Below are 16036 nucleotides of genomic sequence, written 5' to 3' on the forward strand. Positions count from 1 at the left end.
TATTTTCATGTATTTTAGTCACACAACTTCATTTTCTGGGGCACACTATGAGTATGAGATAATCATACTCCTGGATTTGAAATATTTTAATATACCTTGAATCTTTATTGGCTTTTACAAAACACATATTCCTGGGAAACTCCCAATTTATACTCAAAAGAGTCAAGTATGAAAAGGGAAAGAGGTAAAATGACCAGCATCATCTTGGAGCACATTGGCTGTTTATAAGAGAGATAACTGCTGAACAAAACAGATCCTACTAGTACCACTGCTTGAAGGACCTTGGATAGTACGAGTTACATTTTATTTCCCTTTGGGATTAATAAAGCATTTGTGAAATGAATAGAACTTGTCCAGTCAAATCCAGAATCTGTGGTAAGACTTGAAAATTGATGTTCAAAGACACTCCACCCAGACGGACCACGTTACTTTGACTGTAAACGTAGCAAAAGGGGATCCGGGAAACTGAATGTAAATGCATGACACTATTTTCAGATGTTTATTTCTTAAATATTTGGAAACCAAACATTTTCCTTCCACTTTACAATTATGAACTGCTTTGTGTTGGTTCAACACATAAAATCACAATAAAAGCTATCGATGTTTGCTTTTACAGGAACATGGTCAAGAAAGGTGAATACCTTTGCTGTGTAAAATATAAATGCAAATTATTTACAGACCATAAATTGGTATATTAGTACTTTAATTGCCTTCTGAAACAAAATTTGACCCAGAACTGATTCAAAATAGGAAACACTTGATTCCTATCTAATTATAAGGAAATTGTTCTCAAAGTGGCTGGCTGATCTAATATACCACTTTAAGATTATGAAGCAATCACAGCATTATCGTCAAAGCACCACTTGGTAATTCAAGCCTCTTTAGCTCAGTTGTTAATTTCCAAGCAACAAAATGAAGCAAAGCCTTTTTTAATTATAGTGTTTTCTTGATCCACATTGACTTTGTCACACAAAACTCCCCAAATAGCCTCAATTTAAGTGCTCAAAAAAAAAAAAAAAAAAAAAAAACTCCAAATGAGTGAACTGGTGAGGTATTTCACCAGTTTATTAGCAATACAGAAAGCAACTAAAGGAGAAAAACTGGAACAAACATTCCAGGATGTTCTTCTCCCCTTTAAACATTTCTAAAGCACAAGTGAGATGAGCCTAGTGTATTGAGACAGTCTCTATAATCACAGTGCAACGCGAATCCTGAACGATACAGATCTACCGACGGCGCAGTACATTCAATGTTCTTCATTACCTCAATTCAAACAGCTCTAAACGGCACATGGGATTCATTAGGTTTCAACAGATACGGAAAGCCCACACACTCGGGGACAGATGCTTACGGCGGTCGGACTTTCCGCACCAACTCTCACTGCAAAACACACACATTTATATTGCCTTGTCTGAAGTGCTAAAAAATATTCTTTGGATTATCTCTTAAGAGCAAACTTTATTTAGGTTTAACAATCACAGGCTAAAATAACAATCTTATTTACCGGTCCCTCCTAAAAACTCTAACATATAGCCATTCTTTATTATTATGAGTGTAAGGTTGAGCTCAGTATATTGTCTTGTGAATCTATTTAAGATAAGGCTGTCAGATTTCTAATGAAATGTTCAGCTTGTTTGTTTTGGTTTCTCTGCATTTACTTTAACAGTCAAAAAGCTCAAAAGCTGCAGGGTTAAGCGAAAACCCCTAAAAAAAAAAAAAAAAAAAAAAAAAGGAGAAATGAAGGCAAAAAAGAATGTTTGCAATGCAAATATAAAATATGAACAGGTCAGTCTCGATGTAACAGGAAATGCAGGACAATAAAGAAGTCCATCATTTCTTTCTCCGACTGGGCTGAATTTTCACATCCAGCACTTTAGGATTTCGGATATCCATGAATATCTCTATTGCTACTCGATCACTTGGTGCCGATACACCAGTGAGCAGTGACGGAGGGGGAGGCTTCTTAAAGTGGTCGAGGTCTTTTGGGGACGTGTGGATGAAGACGCGACATCCCAGGATGGCTCCCCGGTGACTCCTGCTTTGAAGCTTTCCGCAGGCCAGCGGGAAGCCCCGCTGGCGGTGCAGCTGCTGCATGGGATGTGTTTGTTAAAGAGGAATTCGCCACCAGTTCGATTTTCCCCTCCAGTTTGACCAGCCGTGTCAGAATGTCATCCAGCAACACAGCTATGGTCCTTTTCAGGTCAGCTGAAAGGTCACAGACGGAATTAGAAAAAGAGAATGGATTAATGTTTGTGACGCTTTAATCACCCTTCGTAATTATGCACTACTTTTTGTTTTTTTTATTTAGTCTATCACAATCCCAATTAGGGATACAGGTTAACGATTAATGAGTTAATCTATGGTTGATTGATCTCATCGATCGGCTAATGATTAATTGACAGGCGGCCATTTTCTTAAAAACCTCTATTTTCTGTTGTATGAAAAGTGCATTTAAATTTATCATATGTTTAATTAAAAAAACACTTTAGTGTCAGCTGTATTAAATGCTGACTGAAAAAAACCCCCATAAAATTATGGGTTTCTCACATTATTGAACTTAAAACATATTTATAAAAATACACATGTATGTAAAAAACAGCAACTATTTAAGTTGCTGAATAGAAAAATAAAGGAGAAAACGTAGGGAGCTTGTCAAGTGTTCTCAAAGTCTTTGCATCCCACACTGGACTCTTGTTCTTGTATGGTTCTGCCATCTTTTATTCTGTATCAACTGGCTCTGCTTAAGAATGACCAGCGACGCCCTCTTCTGGATGGCGGCCAAACTACCATACGGAAAGGAGGCTTAAGCCGACATTTTTAGTTAATGGATTGTAACTAATTTTAATACAAGAAGCTATTAATCGACAATTAATCGGAAGTCAATTAATTGTTTTCGTCCCAATATTATAAAATGTCTACATCAGTGTCCCATTTCTGGTTGTAATATGATAAAATACAAAAACGTTCAAGGGGTTCGAATACTTCTGCTAGAGCTCATAACTTTGACTGAAACTGCTTACCATATCCTGCCATGGACGTTCCCTGTGGCCCCCCCGGCGCGTTCTGGTTCTCCTCCGTCAGGACCTTGACGTATCGCCGGCTGAGCTCCAGGATCTGCTCGCGCAGCTCGGCGCTGCTCTGATGGCGAGGCTGTTGTACGGTGTAGCGCAGCAGCATCAGTCCCCACGCCAACCCGAATACCAGCAGCAGCACACTCAGCTTCTGGGACATGTTCCTCCGCAGAAAGAGTGCACCCAGCATGGTACTGGGCGAGGATGAAAGAGGGATGGGGAGGGGGGGGTGGTAGAGGTGCCTTTCAAAAGGCCAAAGACCTTTGATGTGCAGTCGATTATGTAAAGTTAGAAAACGTGGTGCCTTTTCTTTCACTTAGGTCAGAGTTCTGCAAAAGTTACCAACATCCTGCCTCTCATGGAGGAGGTGAGCAAGTGCTGAGCAACTGCAGAAGCAAGGAAGTGGAACCAGACGCAAGTTGACGCCCTTAAAAACCAGCGATCAGGAGCTTCTGGAGGAGTTCTTTGCTTGCGAGATCTTGAACACCAAATCATCTATGCAGTCATGGCGTACGGGCTCCACAGGCACAGTTACCTATGCTGAAGAAAATACAAAAAAAAGACAACAACACACAATTAAAATGTATGCAAATGCAGAGCATTATTTTATTATGCTTAAACAGAGCTTTTATTTTAGGGCTGTTGTAAACGAATATTTTAGTAATCGAGTAATCTATCGATTATTCTTACGATTAATCGAGTAATCGGATTAAAAAAAAATTATAAAATGAAATATTGGTAAATCTGGCATAATACCGGTGTTACTATCAGATATCAATATCAGTCCAATTTTTCATATTTGAGCATCCCTAACAGTTGCTTTTTTGTAGTTTAGAAAACTAACCTGTAACAATAATAGCTCACTTTCTAAGTTAACCAGAAGAAAAGTTATAGAAAAATCTGAAATTATATTGAATTTAATAACAAAGAGGCAGGCTCACAAATATGCTTATAAAAATGTCTACAATCCAGCTTTTAGTTTATGTATTCATCTTCAGTGAGTTTAATAGATTAATTAAACTCACCTTGCCACCTAACCTGTCACGCTTTGGGTTTGAAAATACGGGAAATGCCGCCTGGAGTGGGAGGAGAGGGCGAATGAACGAACGTAAGATGGGGTGGAGGGGAGGAAATGGACCAGCGGACTGACGAACCGTTAGACCAGGGGACGAACAAGGGGGGAAGCAATACGGGATATTTACGACACCTTCACTGGTCACACTCAGAAACTCATCTACCAGCCATGTACGATGCGCTCCGCCACCCGTTTCTTCAGACCGGGATATGAAATTTATTGTGCGGTTCGTCGGTAAAGCTACATTTACACGGTAAGCATCAGCTACTCAGCCGCCCGCCCTGTTCAGGCTATCCGCTCACCTCAGCGCTCTTCCCGCCGTTCGCTTTCAACCAGCAGCCCCGGAGGAGAAATGCTGCCGTACTCCAGGCATGCCCCAGTCATTTTAAGGATGCTTATTGGTTCCCCAAAAACGATAAAAAGTCGGGCATTATCATCAATCAATAAAATCCCCACGGGCCAATCTTGAAGATTGGACTTTAGGCCGCTGAGACTTAGCTTTTGTCAACAACTCAGAGGCGGAAGTGAGAGCTCCGCGCAACGCAAATGAAGTCCCGGCCGGAACACGGTGCGTTAACTAATTAAACATAAATTAAAGAAGCTTCGAGGCAGGTAAATTTTCCTCGAGGAATTTTAGTAATCGAGGTACTCGAATCATTCGAGGAATCGTTTCAGCCCTATTTTATTTAGAGCTGATGATTTAGAAAATAAGCTACTTTTCTGTTATTAGAGTTTATTTTTTATTTTTTCCTGCTGCTTTGGCTCTGGGCGCACAATAGTCCACTCAGACAAATCTCTTTCAGTCCTTTTATCCCAGAAACCCAATTACAAGTTTAGATTTCATAGAGGCCCATTCTGTAGCACCACACAAGAAGACCGGACAACAGACAAGGATCGTGGAGGGCATTCTTTTTCTCATTTCAGCCACACAATGGCTATTGAAATGAAGAAAATAAGGGGCTAAGGAGGCGATGTGCACATAGAGAATAAAAATTAGGTGATCATTTCTCAGTTTTCATAACTTTGTCACCAAATTCGGTCTCGGGAGAGTTCTGTGGGTGTGGGAGTGTCACTTCCTGTCCAGGTTCAGAAAGGGGACGGCGGCTGAATTTATAAATTATGAAAAGATGAGGTAACACAATCTGAATCTGAACTGGGGCTTTTGTAGATATGCATGTCCTTTCCTCTGACCTGTGCAAACAACCGAAAAAAAAAATTTAGCTAAAAGCATGACAAAGCCATTTTTACTGTTCGACACGCTTCAATTTGCAAACTGAAGTGCTACTGGAAGGCCGACTTACATTCATAGTACTCCATTCATTTTGGACAGTGAAACATGCACTTGGATAAGGCTATAATAAACAAAATTGAACAACTATAATCATCTTTTTACGAAACAACAAAACCGGGCTGAAATTTATTGTGGATTTTCTCAAACACACACAGGTTTGTAATAAAAGATCTCACTTTTCTGAAGCATAGCCCACATATTTTCATAGGATTCCAGGTAGGACTATTCCAGGAGGCTCGTGGTAGCATGCTTTGTATATTCTTAAAACCTGTTTCCATGTGTGTTTGAGATTCTTATCTCATTGGAAAAGGCAGGAGGTGCTCCTCCTTTTTTAATACGCCATCCACTATGTCATGTTAACAGTCAGGTGTGGAGTTTGTAGGTTTGACAGCCTCACTTTGAATCCTCTAAATATGTTTAGTCGTGGTTATCAAATTCCTCAACCTTTGCCTTCAGTGACTGTAAAATATCCCCCCCCTCATATCTTGGTCAGCATCCTCTGAAATAGTGTGTGGTTTCTTCAAAACATTTATCCAGATTTAAGTGGGGATGTATGTATTTTTAGTTTAGATTTTTTTTTTAAGCATTTTTGAATAATTTTAACTGGGGATTAAACATTTGCATAATTCTAGTAAGACAAGCTGAAATTCTTGTAAAAAAAAAAAAAAAAAAAAAAAAAAAGCAGATTAAAAAGCTTCAAATGCCATTCTAAAAGTCCAAAATGACTTTGAGATGCATTCGTATGGTGAAAGTGTGTAAAACATCTCAACACTGTATGCGTAAGGCTGCCCTAGAAAACGTTTTGGTCTCAGCAGATTAGTTACAATTACACAATATAATAATAACTACATCTGGCTTGGTTTAGTTCAGAGATGGCTATAGATATACATGGGCAAGATGTTTGAAACAAGTCCGGAAACAGGCATGGAGTGGTGTCATACTTTCATAGTATGATAAATCTATGGTGGTTTCACAATATCATAACGTTAACACAAAAGATGTTACGCAAGTAGGACAAGATCTAATTGCATTTTTACCAAGTAAGAAAGTCACAATAGTTCCTACTGACGCAAAAGTATCATATTGGTTATTGAGGTTGAAATAATATTATAGATGACATTTATTATTTTTGACACAACCTAAAAATATGTGGACTACACCCTCAGCAAAAAAAAAAAATCATATTTGCTTCTTATTGCGTGTTATATATAATCCCTTTCCACCTACTTAGTCGATAAAGACACACAAATTCAATAAGCTAGAAAAGCTTGTTATGTAGATGAGCGGTGGAGTCTGCACACGACTGTAGTTTTCAAATGCTGTTTCAAATTCAAAAATATTTTATTGATCTCACTAGAAATTTAAATAGGAGAGATGGGAAGTGCTCCTTTAGCTTCCACGCTGTGCTTTTTTGTGACCAGAAATATTTCAGAAGTTTCTGTTTCCTGGAAGCCAGTGGAAAGTATTTCAGACACCTGACCAGTAATGCACATCTGCAGGCAGGGGAGGAGTAGGAATGGTATGACGTTTCATTTTAGTAGTCATGAAACTACAATTTTTAAATACCTTAGTACTGGTGACTGGTTCTGTGTGTAGAGCTTAAACTGATCAGATTGATCCAGTGTCAATAAATATGTTACTATCTCGGAGTCAATTGATCTTATATATATATTCAACACTTTTAAAAAATTGGCAAGAAGTGATCAAGAAGTAAATTAATGACATTTATTCTAACCTCTAAAAAAATGCAAAACATTTTTTTTTTTACTTTCATAGCAATTCCTAAAAATAAAAAAAAACATAAAGGTTTTTTTTGTCATTTTGGGTCAAAACTTTTCAAGGTTTCAATATAATTTAAATAATTTAAAAGTAGCTACCATAGAATTTCAACTTTTAATACACCTGTTTTGACATATCTAGTGCCACAGATTTCTGTTTTATTTGATTTAGTCACATTGTATCATAAAATTTGTATGATAATATCCTACAAATAAATAAAGACGAGTTTAAATGTAGCATATTTCCCTGACAGACTGATAAGGCACACCACAGCAATCAAAATGGATAATCTCCAAGTTAAATAGTGACTACAGCAGCTGTCAGATGTTATTTTACAGCTGACAGGATCACCAAGTAGCTTAATCAGTTAAATTGTACAATATATACTGAAAAGTCAATAGCCTTTGGCCAGAAGGGCACATAGAGCACTCCCAGTAAGAGTTAAAACTGTCTGGACTCATTTACAAAATACCCAAAGGACAACATGTAAACGCCCAACGTATACGGACACGCTTGGCGGATTCACAATTATTTATTTAAACTTAAAACAAATTCACTTACAACAGATTTCCTGCCAGCGTTAGCTCGATGTGTTAGCTCTCAACAAGCTCTCCAAATGCACAGTATACAAAAAGCACTTGTCAGCAGATATGTGTAGCCCGTCAAAAATAGAAGCATGACCCCCACCGTGTGTCCTGAGTCGATACCTTGAAATTTACAGGGTGCAGAGGTGCTGGGACCGGAAGGATCAGAAGGATGTTGCTTGCTCTTCGCCGCCCCGCGGCTCGTTTCGCTACCGCTGGAAAAATGTCTTTGGCATGCCACCATTTCCGTTAAATAAGGGGGGAAAAAAACAAACAAAACAGTCTCAGCTGAGAACCAAGGTGTCCGGATATGCGTTCCGCTTTACTGCTTATTTCGGCTTCGTTGCTCTGCCGACAATGCGATGGTAGCTTCGATAGAAAAAAAAAAAACAACAACCCAAACTCGTCAGCTGCTGTACTTGTAGGCATGGGACCGTGTAATGTACTGTCATGGATCCCCCGGAACGTCTTCGGCTTCGTCAAAGCCGTTGCATTGTGGGAAATGTATTCGTATTGTGGGGCAGTTGAAAATAACCTAACTTTACGATCGCCGTTTTTCATATTAACGACAAACTACACAACAAGTAGCACTTGATCAAGTAAAGTATATATGAACGCCACTTATTAATTATTATCTTTTCATACACGTCTTAGAGAAGGATGTTGTTTGCGAATACGAAGCCTTTTAGGTAGTTTTGCTAATTGACTAGAACTAGTTTTGTTGCTTTTTAATGTTTGACTTGTGCCTGTATTTGCCTATGTTTTTGCTTCACTATTCTTGCTTCGTTTAAAATAAGATTTTATGTTATTTCTATTAGTTGTTGCAGTTCCCTTTGCGAACATTAGAGGGACCCCTAAAACCATCTCCATAGCAACATATGCTGCGGGCCATAAACAAGTATCACTTGCAATGCTGTTGTTTTAATGTAATGATAATGACCCCGGTAAATCAGAATAAAACGGCTTTGGAAGCGGTGGATGACTATGCGGAGTACAGAAGGTATATGTACCAACACATTTTCTCTACTAACTTATTTAGAAATAGTTTTTCATGAATTCGAGGGGAAAAAAAACATCATTTCAATTGTTCAGAGCAACGTCTAGAACAATTGAAATATAAATGCCTAAATAATATGAAGACCTTTCACTTTCAAGGTTGTGTTGTACCTGTTTATAGATTTTATTGACATATAGTTGTTTTCAAGGATCGTTGGCGATGACGATGGTGGAAAACTTTTCACTCCAGAGGAATATGAAGAGTACAAAAGGAGGGTTCTACCACTACGTATGAAAAACAGGTTGTATGTGAGCTTTGGTGTACCAGGGGGCATTGACTGCAAGCAGATTGGCCCTGAAACACAGTGCTTTTGTGAACACAGGTAGGATATTGCTTTGTGACCTGACTGACTGTGACACATGCATCTTCTTCATACATGTGGAAAAATGAGGTATGAATACTTTTGCAATGTGAATCAACCTCCACCAGATACAAGCAGCATCAGACAGAGTTTGAGGTGATTCCCTCTGAGCGACCCATTGCTCTGCGGTGCAAGGTCAGCGGTTGTCGCTGTTCTTCTTATAACTACATTCCTCAGCCTGGAGGTGCGATGGTGCGCTGCAAGTGTAAACATTTACCGCAGGACCACAGTGAGGCTGCAGGTCACTTGTGCAAGAAGTGTGAGTCAGACATCCCTACTGTCAAGATGCGTTCGCTACAACCCAGTACAATGCTTTTTAATCTACTTGAACATAATCTGTTATTTTTCAGGCAAAGTCTGCTCTGGGTTCCACAGTCCCTACACTTGCGGGTGTGGTCGACCCAGCTTTGAGCACCGTACCTTGGTGAGTGGTCATGGTTGACAACAGCTTCCTCTGAAGGAGCATTTTTGTCGGCTTATTGTTACAGTATTTCATAAACTGCTTTCCCCATTCCTCACAGGTTGAGACAAAGCAAGAGAGGCTGGCAAGAGGTCAGCCTGTTGGCAAAGATGTTCCTTATGCAGCCATGGGGGGTCTGACAGGATTCACCTCTTTGCTGGATGGTTACCTCGCTATGCAAGTCCTCAGCGCAGGTAACAGTTGTTTTTTTTTGTTTTTTATTTGAAACTAGAAGTGGATGCTTTTTTTTTCTTTCTTTTTCTTTCTTTTTTTTTTTTTTTTTACAGTTAGTGCATCAGTAGACATTTGACATATATACTCTCCCCAAGAAGACAAACAGTCTCAAGGAATTTTCAGGCTCTTTAGTTCTCTGGAGTCTGTACATTTTAGTGACATGGCCTTCATAAGACCGCAGCAGCACAGGCGAGAAGAGCACAGGCTTTCCATTAGAGCTGGGGAAAGTTCCTTTCAGAGGCATGTGAGGGCAGCAGAGAGCAGCGAAGTGTTGGTGTGTAGAATAATTTGCAAGAGCACGAATCTATAAAAGTGACAGGTCTACAGCGTGTTTAGCCACACTGATTTGTTCTGTGTTACATCTGTAGCAGGCATGAAAGTAAACAAAAATGCAAATCTTGCAGCTCCCTGAGAGATTGGCTGTGCATGTGCATCAGTGCTTTAAGGTAGTTTCAAGATTTTATAAACAAATGACAGTTTTACAAAAACATGAAAATTTAAAATCTCTTCTTTGGCGGAGAGTCAGAAGTGCCACAAATCAATTGATGACCAATAACTAAATGTTAAATAGTGCAACCGCAAATCAGAAAAATAAAAATTGCTCTTGTGAATTGCACATGGCCATCTTCAAAGAAGTGAGGTAAAGAATTATAGCACTGCTGTGAAAACTGTCCCTAAGTCAATTAGCATGTGACCTCTGGCCTCTATATTTGCAATCCAAGAACAGCAGTTCTTTTGTCCTAGGTATGAACAAGTTCCTCAGAATGATGCATGCCCTCTTGAGAAGCTAAGTCCCAAAGAGGGACTTTTAGGGATGGAAGGCTTCTGATCTTCCGGATTGTGTTAATGACTCACTGTAGAGTCTTCTTGTGTCTCCTGGTGTAGTTTGTGAACCATACATGCAGTAAGTGAACTCTCAATGGAGCAGCGGTAGAAGACGGTGTACAGCTACTGCCTCAGGTGTAGCCTTCTGAGGAGCCTCAGAAAGTGGAGACATTGCTTGTCCTTGATGTTAGAGCTCCATTTTATCCATGTTGCACACAGGACCTTAAAGCTTAGGCATTCCCCACTGATAGTGATATAGTCTGCAGGTCATACTTCCTCTTCCTGAAGCCAACGATTGCATCTTTGAGCTTAAAGACGTTAAAGACCAAATTATCACCTCGATACCACACCAGCCGAACCATCATCGTCAGAAAATTTGATGGCGATATTGTCAGAGTGACAGCTGACACAGTCATAGATCTACAGAGTGTAGAGTAGGGGCTTTTATCTCAAAAATAAACTAATGCATCTTGACGCATGACGCACGTTTTGAGAAATCCTTCGTACGTCCACTACTGATTGCAGCTGCATGTTTACCGTCTGTACCACATCATCTTCGTCCGCAATCCGATTCCCACGATCGCTGTGATGTTCCTATTCAGTTGAAGGCAGAGAAGACGACTGCCTGGAGAGGAGCTCGGCAGCGAGAAACCCCAACACTTCTGCGAGAAACCCCAGCACCTCTGCAAGAAAACCCAACGCGCCTGCGAGAAACCCCAGCTCCTCTGCCGAAGCAAGCAGCTCTGGTGTCTCTGAGAAACAAACCAAAAATCAATGAAGTGCAAGATTTGCGTTGGATTATTTTGTCGTACTGTTAGTTTCTGAGGAGATAGTTCAGCTCTTAACATATCAAATACAAAATTACATACGTTATAGTTCGTATCTTTCCCAAGAGGCAAAGAATATTTGGTTTGTTCCAGCTAGTTGCAAATAACCTCAAAGATTTGTATATTTGTACTTTATAAATGTAACCTTGATTTCAAGTTGGGTGCAATGAATTTTACAGCTTTTGCCGCTGATTGTAGTTTTCAGCTTAAATTCTCTTTTTCTGTGCAATGAGAATGAATGGCTTGGTCAAACTTGAGCTATGTAAGGATATTGTTTTTTTAATCTTTTTTGTCAGTAAATAAAGTAACAGATCTTCAGTTTATTTCACTGCAGTTTTCTAGATATTTTCCTGAACAGCTCCCTAATTATTTGTCTGAGGTTCGCTTTTATGTGTGATGACAGTGTGCTTATTGTGAAAAATCCACCCACGCAACACGCCACCAAAATAACACCAGAACCACGGCGCTCAGTGTGCAGTGATGAGCGCGGCTTTTAATTTATGGATAGATGTACTGTCTTCGATTGATTAATCCCATTCATCACGGTAGATCAGCGGCGACGCGCTGCTGCATTATTCCACGCTGCGAATGCAGATTGAACATCATGTGTTCTCCTACTGGCGGCCCAGTTTCCAGCGTCTTTAGCAGGGAAACACAATTAAAGAAGATTTAAGTGAGGATTTACTCCCACTCGGATGTTCCTACTCCGAGGACAGTGTAGGTTCTGGCCACTACATCTCCGGTGTCGGCGTCACGGTGCCTCTCAAAAGCTATTGTTGAAAGGATCGCCACAATGGGACGCAGTAAATCCACCCTTCACAGAACACCTAACCGGTGAAATGTGGTGGTGGAAGCAGCATGCTCTGGGATAAGTTGACATTTTGCACATGCAACTCACACAATCTGACTGATCTTGAGGAATCTATGAACAGGAATGGTCAAAAATTATTCCTGTCATATAAATTGAGATGTTATCCTTTTTCTTCCGCTTCAGAATTATTTGCTGCTTTGTGCTTCGTTTATTACATAAAATAAAAAAGTCAAATAAACTGTGGCTGTAATGTGGTAAAATGTGGACTAGTATGTTATGATGCTGAGCAGCCGGCGGTCCTGAGCTTTGCCTGAAGGGTTGTACGGATGCACCTGCGTCTCCAATGATTCAAAGTGCTGGGGTGGATGCAGCCACATCTGGAAGCTTACGTCTGCAGCACAAAGTGTGTGTGTGTGTGTGTGTGTGTGTGTGTGTGTGTGTGTGTGTGTGTGTGTGTGTGTGTGTGTGTGTGTCCATGATCCGAGATTTCAGGCCACCACGCAATAAGCAATCCTGGTCGCATATCTTCATGAACAGAGGTGAGCAAGGGGAGACATGCGTGGAACACGGGGAGAGATGAGGAAGAGTGAAAAAACGTAATTAAATTAAGAGGGAAAGCTATACCACATTAGTCTCAGACAATTACAATTTAGGTTAATTGCCTCTCCATAGCAACACTGTAAAGGAGGCTGAAGGTAATTTCCTTTGGACAGTGGCTGAAGCATGTAACTGCGACACTTCTCTTCCGCCGCTGGCAACCCCACCCTGCTTGATTGACATCTTTTAGTCAGTGCATCCAAACACAAGCACAGGTGATTAAATCGACAATTAGAGCAGAGGGAAACACTTAATTGGCATAACTGGCAAGTAAACAGGGACTTAACTGGAGTCGACACCACGTCATTTCTCCAAAATAAAATTAACTCACACAAACAGAAGGGGTTCAAACAAATCACGGAGAAATATCTCACCTGTTCTCAGATAATAATTTTTAAAAAAGCAGTTTGAAGCCCTGATTTTTCAGTTGATAATGTTACACAAAAGGAAAATGTCAACCAATTTGATACAAAGAGCACTGAACTGCAAAACTGCGTAAGCTTATGAAAGCAAAACCTGATGTCCCCTTTGTTTGCATTTGAAGCAGCTGCACCAAATGTTTTGGTGGCGTAAGGGGAACAAATAGATTGGTGAAACAGCGTTATAAATTTAACTTCCCCTTTTCACACGAGTATCCAGTCGAAGCCATTCAAAAAAAAAAAAAGAAAAGCAAACAAGATAAGTTGACCAATATTGTTGTTGCTGGACTTTCCTAATCAGCCATCCTTTTATGCTTAGGAAAGAGCTGGATCAAGACTTCGACTCAAAGATAAAGCAGATTTCCAAAGCTAAGCCTTCAGTTTTTTTTATGTTGTATTATGTTACAACCATACGCTTGAATGTATTCTTTTGGGATTTTACGTGAAAAGCCAACACAAGGTAGTGAGAACTTTGGAAATGGAAGGATGCCGATACATATTTTATTTATCTATTTTTTCACATAAATTTTGACAGACAAAATTGAAACTGTAAGTGTGTGTATCAATTATGCACAATTAGAACAAATATTTGTTTCTTTTCCTCCTCCTACTCTTCTTTGCAGAATAGCTCCATCTGTGAATATAGAGGTTTAAGTCTTTGCAAAGATTAGCAAACATGTTTAGGTCATACAGGTATGTTTATCCCTTCTGAAGGAAAACACCCCCACAGCATGATGCTGCCGTCACCAGGTTTCACTCCAGGGATGGTGTGTTCTTTGTCAGGTAGAACTTTGGATGTTGACAAAGACATTCAATTCTGGTTTGATCTGACCAGAGCATTTTCTCCACGTATTTGCCGCGGCCTTTACAAGGCTCGCAGCAAACTGTCAACGGATGTAATCTCAAAACAAAAGGAGCTGAATACAAATGCGCACCGCGACTTTAAGATTTTCATTCGTGGAAAAGTTTGAAATGCTCAAAATTAGGTGCTACTTTGTGTTGTTCTATCTCTTAACCCCCAGACTCCCAAAATACACTGAGGTTTGTGGTACAGTGCAATAAAACGAGGAAAAACTGAAGGGTTTATAAATAATTTTGAAAGAACAGTTTCAGAATCCTTCTAAACAGTCTTTAGGTTGCAGTGTAACACTTATAATACTTGAATTGGTCCATTGCTGTATTGTGCTGCGTAGCTTCTGCATGTACAGAAAGTCATTTAGTACGCAACATTTCAACGGCTTCGTAATTAGTGACGATAATTGTGGAAATGCCTTTCATTTACAGACAAGGTATTTAGGCACAGTGCATGGCTGACTGACAGTGAATATAATTGTGCTCTGCTGTGAATGCAGCTAATTCTTTGAGAGTCAGCCTGTTGAAATGCTTTCTAATTCTTCCTCTTGCATTAAGTTAGACCTCCCGCATACATTTACCCTCCATTATCAGACTTTATGTTCACGTTGCGTGCCTCTAACGTCATGAATATATTTGATAATATATTCACGGTCAGAGTAGTTGTTACGTACGCCTTAGATTGCTGTAAAGTCATTGACACAAATGCAAGCGATTGCCTTTTGTTGCTGCTTGCTCGTCCATGCTGCAAGTCGATGACTCGTGGCAATCTGCTGGGTTTTCTTGGAAAACGTCTTTTCCATCAATTTGAGTAATAAACCGAATTTGACTGCATTGTTTCACCACTGGGATCTGTCGGAATAGAAGAACCGATCCATTTAAAGCAGGAAATAACAAAAACGCTTCCGTTTCATTTAGTTTGTGGGAAGTTTGTGGAAAGTGTTTAGATGATCAACAAGTGCGGTTAAAAATATTCTTCTCTACCAATAAATTTCCCCCCTTGTCCATTGAATGTGCTCAAGTGAAGTACTTTTCGAATGTTCAGGTTGAGAATATTGCAGGGCTGCAAAAAAAGAAGCTTAATTTATGTTTTTACTAATATTTACCAGCATCGCCGATGGTTTTGAAGGTGACTTTTGCCATTTCGTACATTTAAAACGTACATAAACATGACACAGATCCATGAAAGTGTGCTACTGGCATAAGAATGATGCATCAAGGCTAGTGACCTGACGTAGATCGTGACATCAAGCAAAAGTTTATCGCCCTTTGACGTAGGTGCAACTTTCATTGGGCTCCCTTATATCGAGGCTAAGGACTCTGATCTGCGCACCTGAGCCAACCCAGCCTGCCACAGCTTGGTGGCCAGACCCTCAGCTAATCTGTCCATCAAAGCAACATGTATGATGGCTGTCTTGACACGACGTTTGTGCTGCTTCCACACCAGACGCAGATGAGACACATTTCCAAACACACACACACACACACACGCACACACACATGCACACACACACACACACACACGCACACGCAGAGAAAGACTCGTGCCCAGACAAATCAGAAGAGACAGTGAGGAACACTGAGAGAAGCAGCAAAGACAGCTTAGATAAATACCAAGACAAGTCAATGTAGCTCTTTAAATAGTGGGTGTGTAAGTGGAGAAAGTGACAAACAAATGAGAAAGAATGGTAGTTCTTCGCTCCCCACTAAGGACTTTGCACTATTGTGAACTAAGAATAGAGGGAAGCTCGATGTGTGGCTCAGTAATTGCTTTCAAATGATGTCTGTTAAAG

At 40.1% G+C, this 16036-nt stretch overlaps 2 protein-coding genes across 4 annotated transcripts; one reads left to right on the forward strand and one right to left on the reverse strand.

The window, feature by feature from the left end:
- Positions 1–485: 485 nt before the first annotated feature.
- ccdc126 (coiled-coil domain containing 126) lies at positions 486–8350 on the reverse strand. Of its 3 annotated transcripts, none has more exons than XM_014966929.2 (3): positions 7924–8350; positions 3021–3611; positions 486–2205 (listed from the first exon to the last, which is right to left on the reverse strand). In XM_014966929.2, the coding sequence occupies exons 2-3, from the start codon at positions 3259–3261 to the stop codon at positions 1964–1966; spliced, it is 483 nt and encodes a 160-aa protein (XP_014822415.1). In that variant the 5' UTR covers positions 3262–3611; positions 7924–8350; the 3' UTR covers positions 486–1963. The 3 variants fall into 3 exon arrangements, with proteins under 3 accessions (XP_014822415.1, XP_014822416.1, XP_087866290.1); XM_014966930.2 differs by having other exon boundaries at positions 7904–8350; XM_088010164.1 differs by lacking the exon at positions 7924–8350 and adding an exon at positions 7778–7908.
- A 119-nt stretch (positions 8351–8469) lies between these two features.
- On the forward strand, positions 8470–11848 carry fam221a (family with sequence similarity 221 member A). Its single transcript, XM_014966925.2, has 6 exons — positions 8470–8800; positions 9006–9179; positions 9287–9477; positions 9569–9642; positions 9740–9872; positions 11340–11848. Exons 1-6 carry the CDS (start codon positions 8679–8681, stop codon positions 11513–11515), a joined length of 870 nt encoding a protein of 289 aa, XP_014822411.2. The 5' UTR covers positions 8470–8678; the 3' UTR covers positions 11516–11848.
- The last annotated feature ends 4188 nt before the right edge of the window (positions 11849–16036 follow it).

This window comes from Poecilia mexicana, unplaced genomic scaffold, assembly GCF_051168715.1.
Source record: "Poecilia mexicana isolate PSO_F unplaced genomic scaffold, ASM5116871v1 scaffold_11, whole genome shotgun sequence".
Taxonomy (NCBI): Eukaryota; Metazoa; Chordata; class Actinopteri; order Cyprinodontiformes; family Poeciliidae; genus Poecilia; species Poecilia mexicana.

Excerpts from the sequence above, each read along its gene's own strand:
- fam221a (XM_014966925.2), top strand. The coding sequence starts at position 8,679 with ATGCTGCGGGCCATAAACAAGTATCACTTGCAATGCTGTTGTTTTAAT. Across the intron at positions 9,478-9,568 it reads AGGTCACTTGTGCAAGAAGT|GCAAAGTCTGCTCTGGGTTC; the intron begins GTGAGTCAGACA and ends GTTATTTTTCAG. Across the intron at positions 9,643-9,739 it reads GCTTTGAGCACCGTACCTTG|GTTGAGACAAAGCAAGAGAG; the intron begins GTGAGTGGTCAT and ends CATTCCTCACAG.
- ccdc126 (XM_014966929.2), bottom strand. The coding sequence starts at position 3,261 with ATGCTGGGTGCACTCTTTCTGCGGAGGAACATGTCCCAGAAGCTGAGT. Across the intron at positions 2,206-3,020 it reads AACGTCCATGGCAGGATATG|CTGACCTGAAAAGGACCATA; the intron begins GTAAGCAGTTTC and ends GTGACCTTTCAG.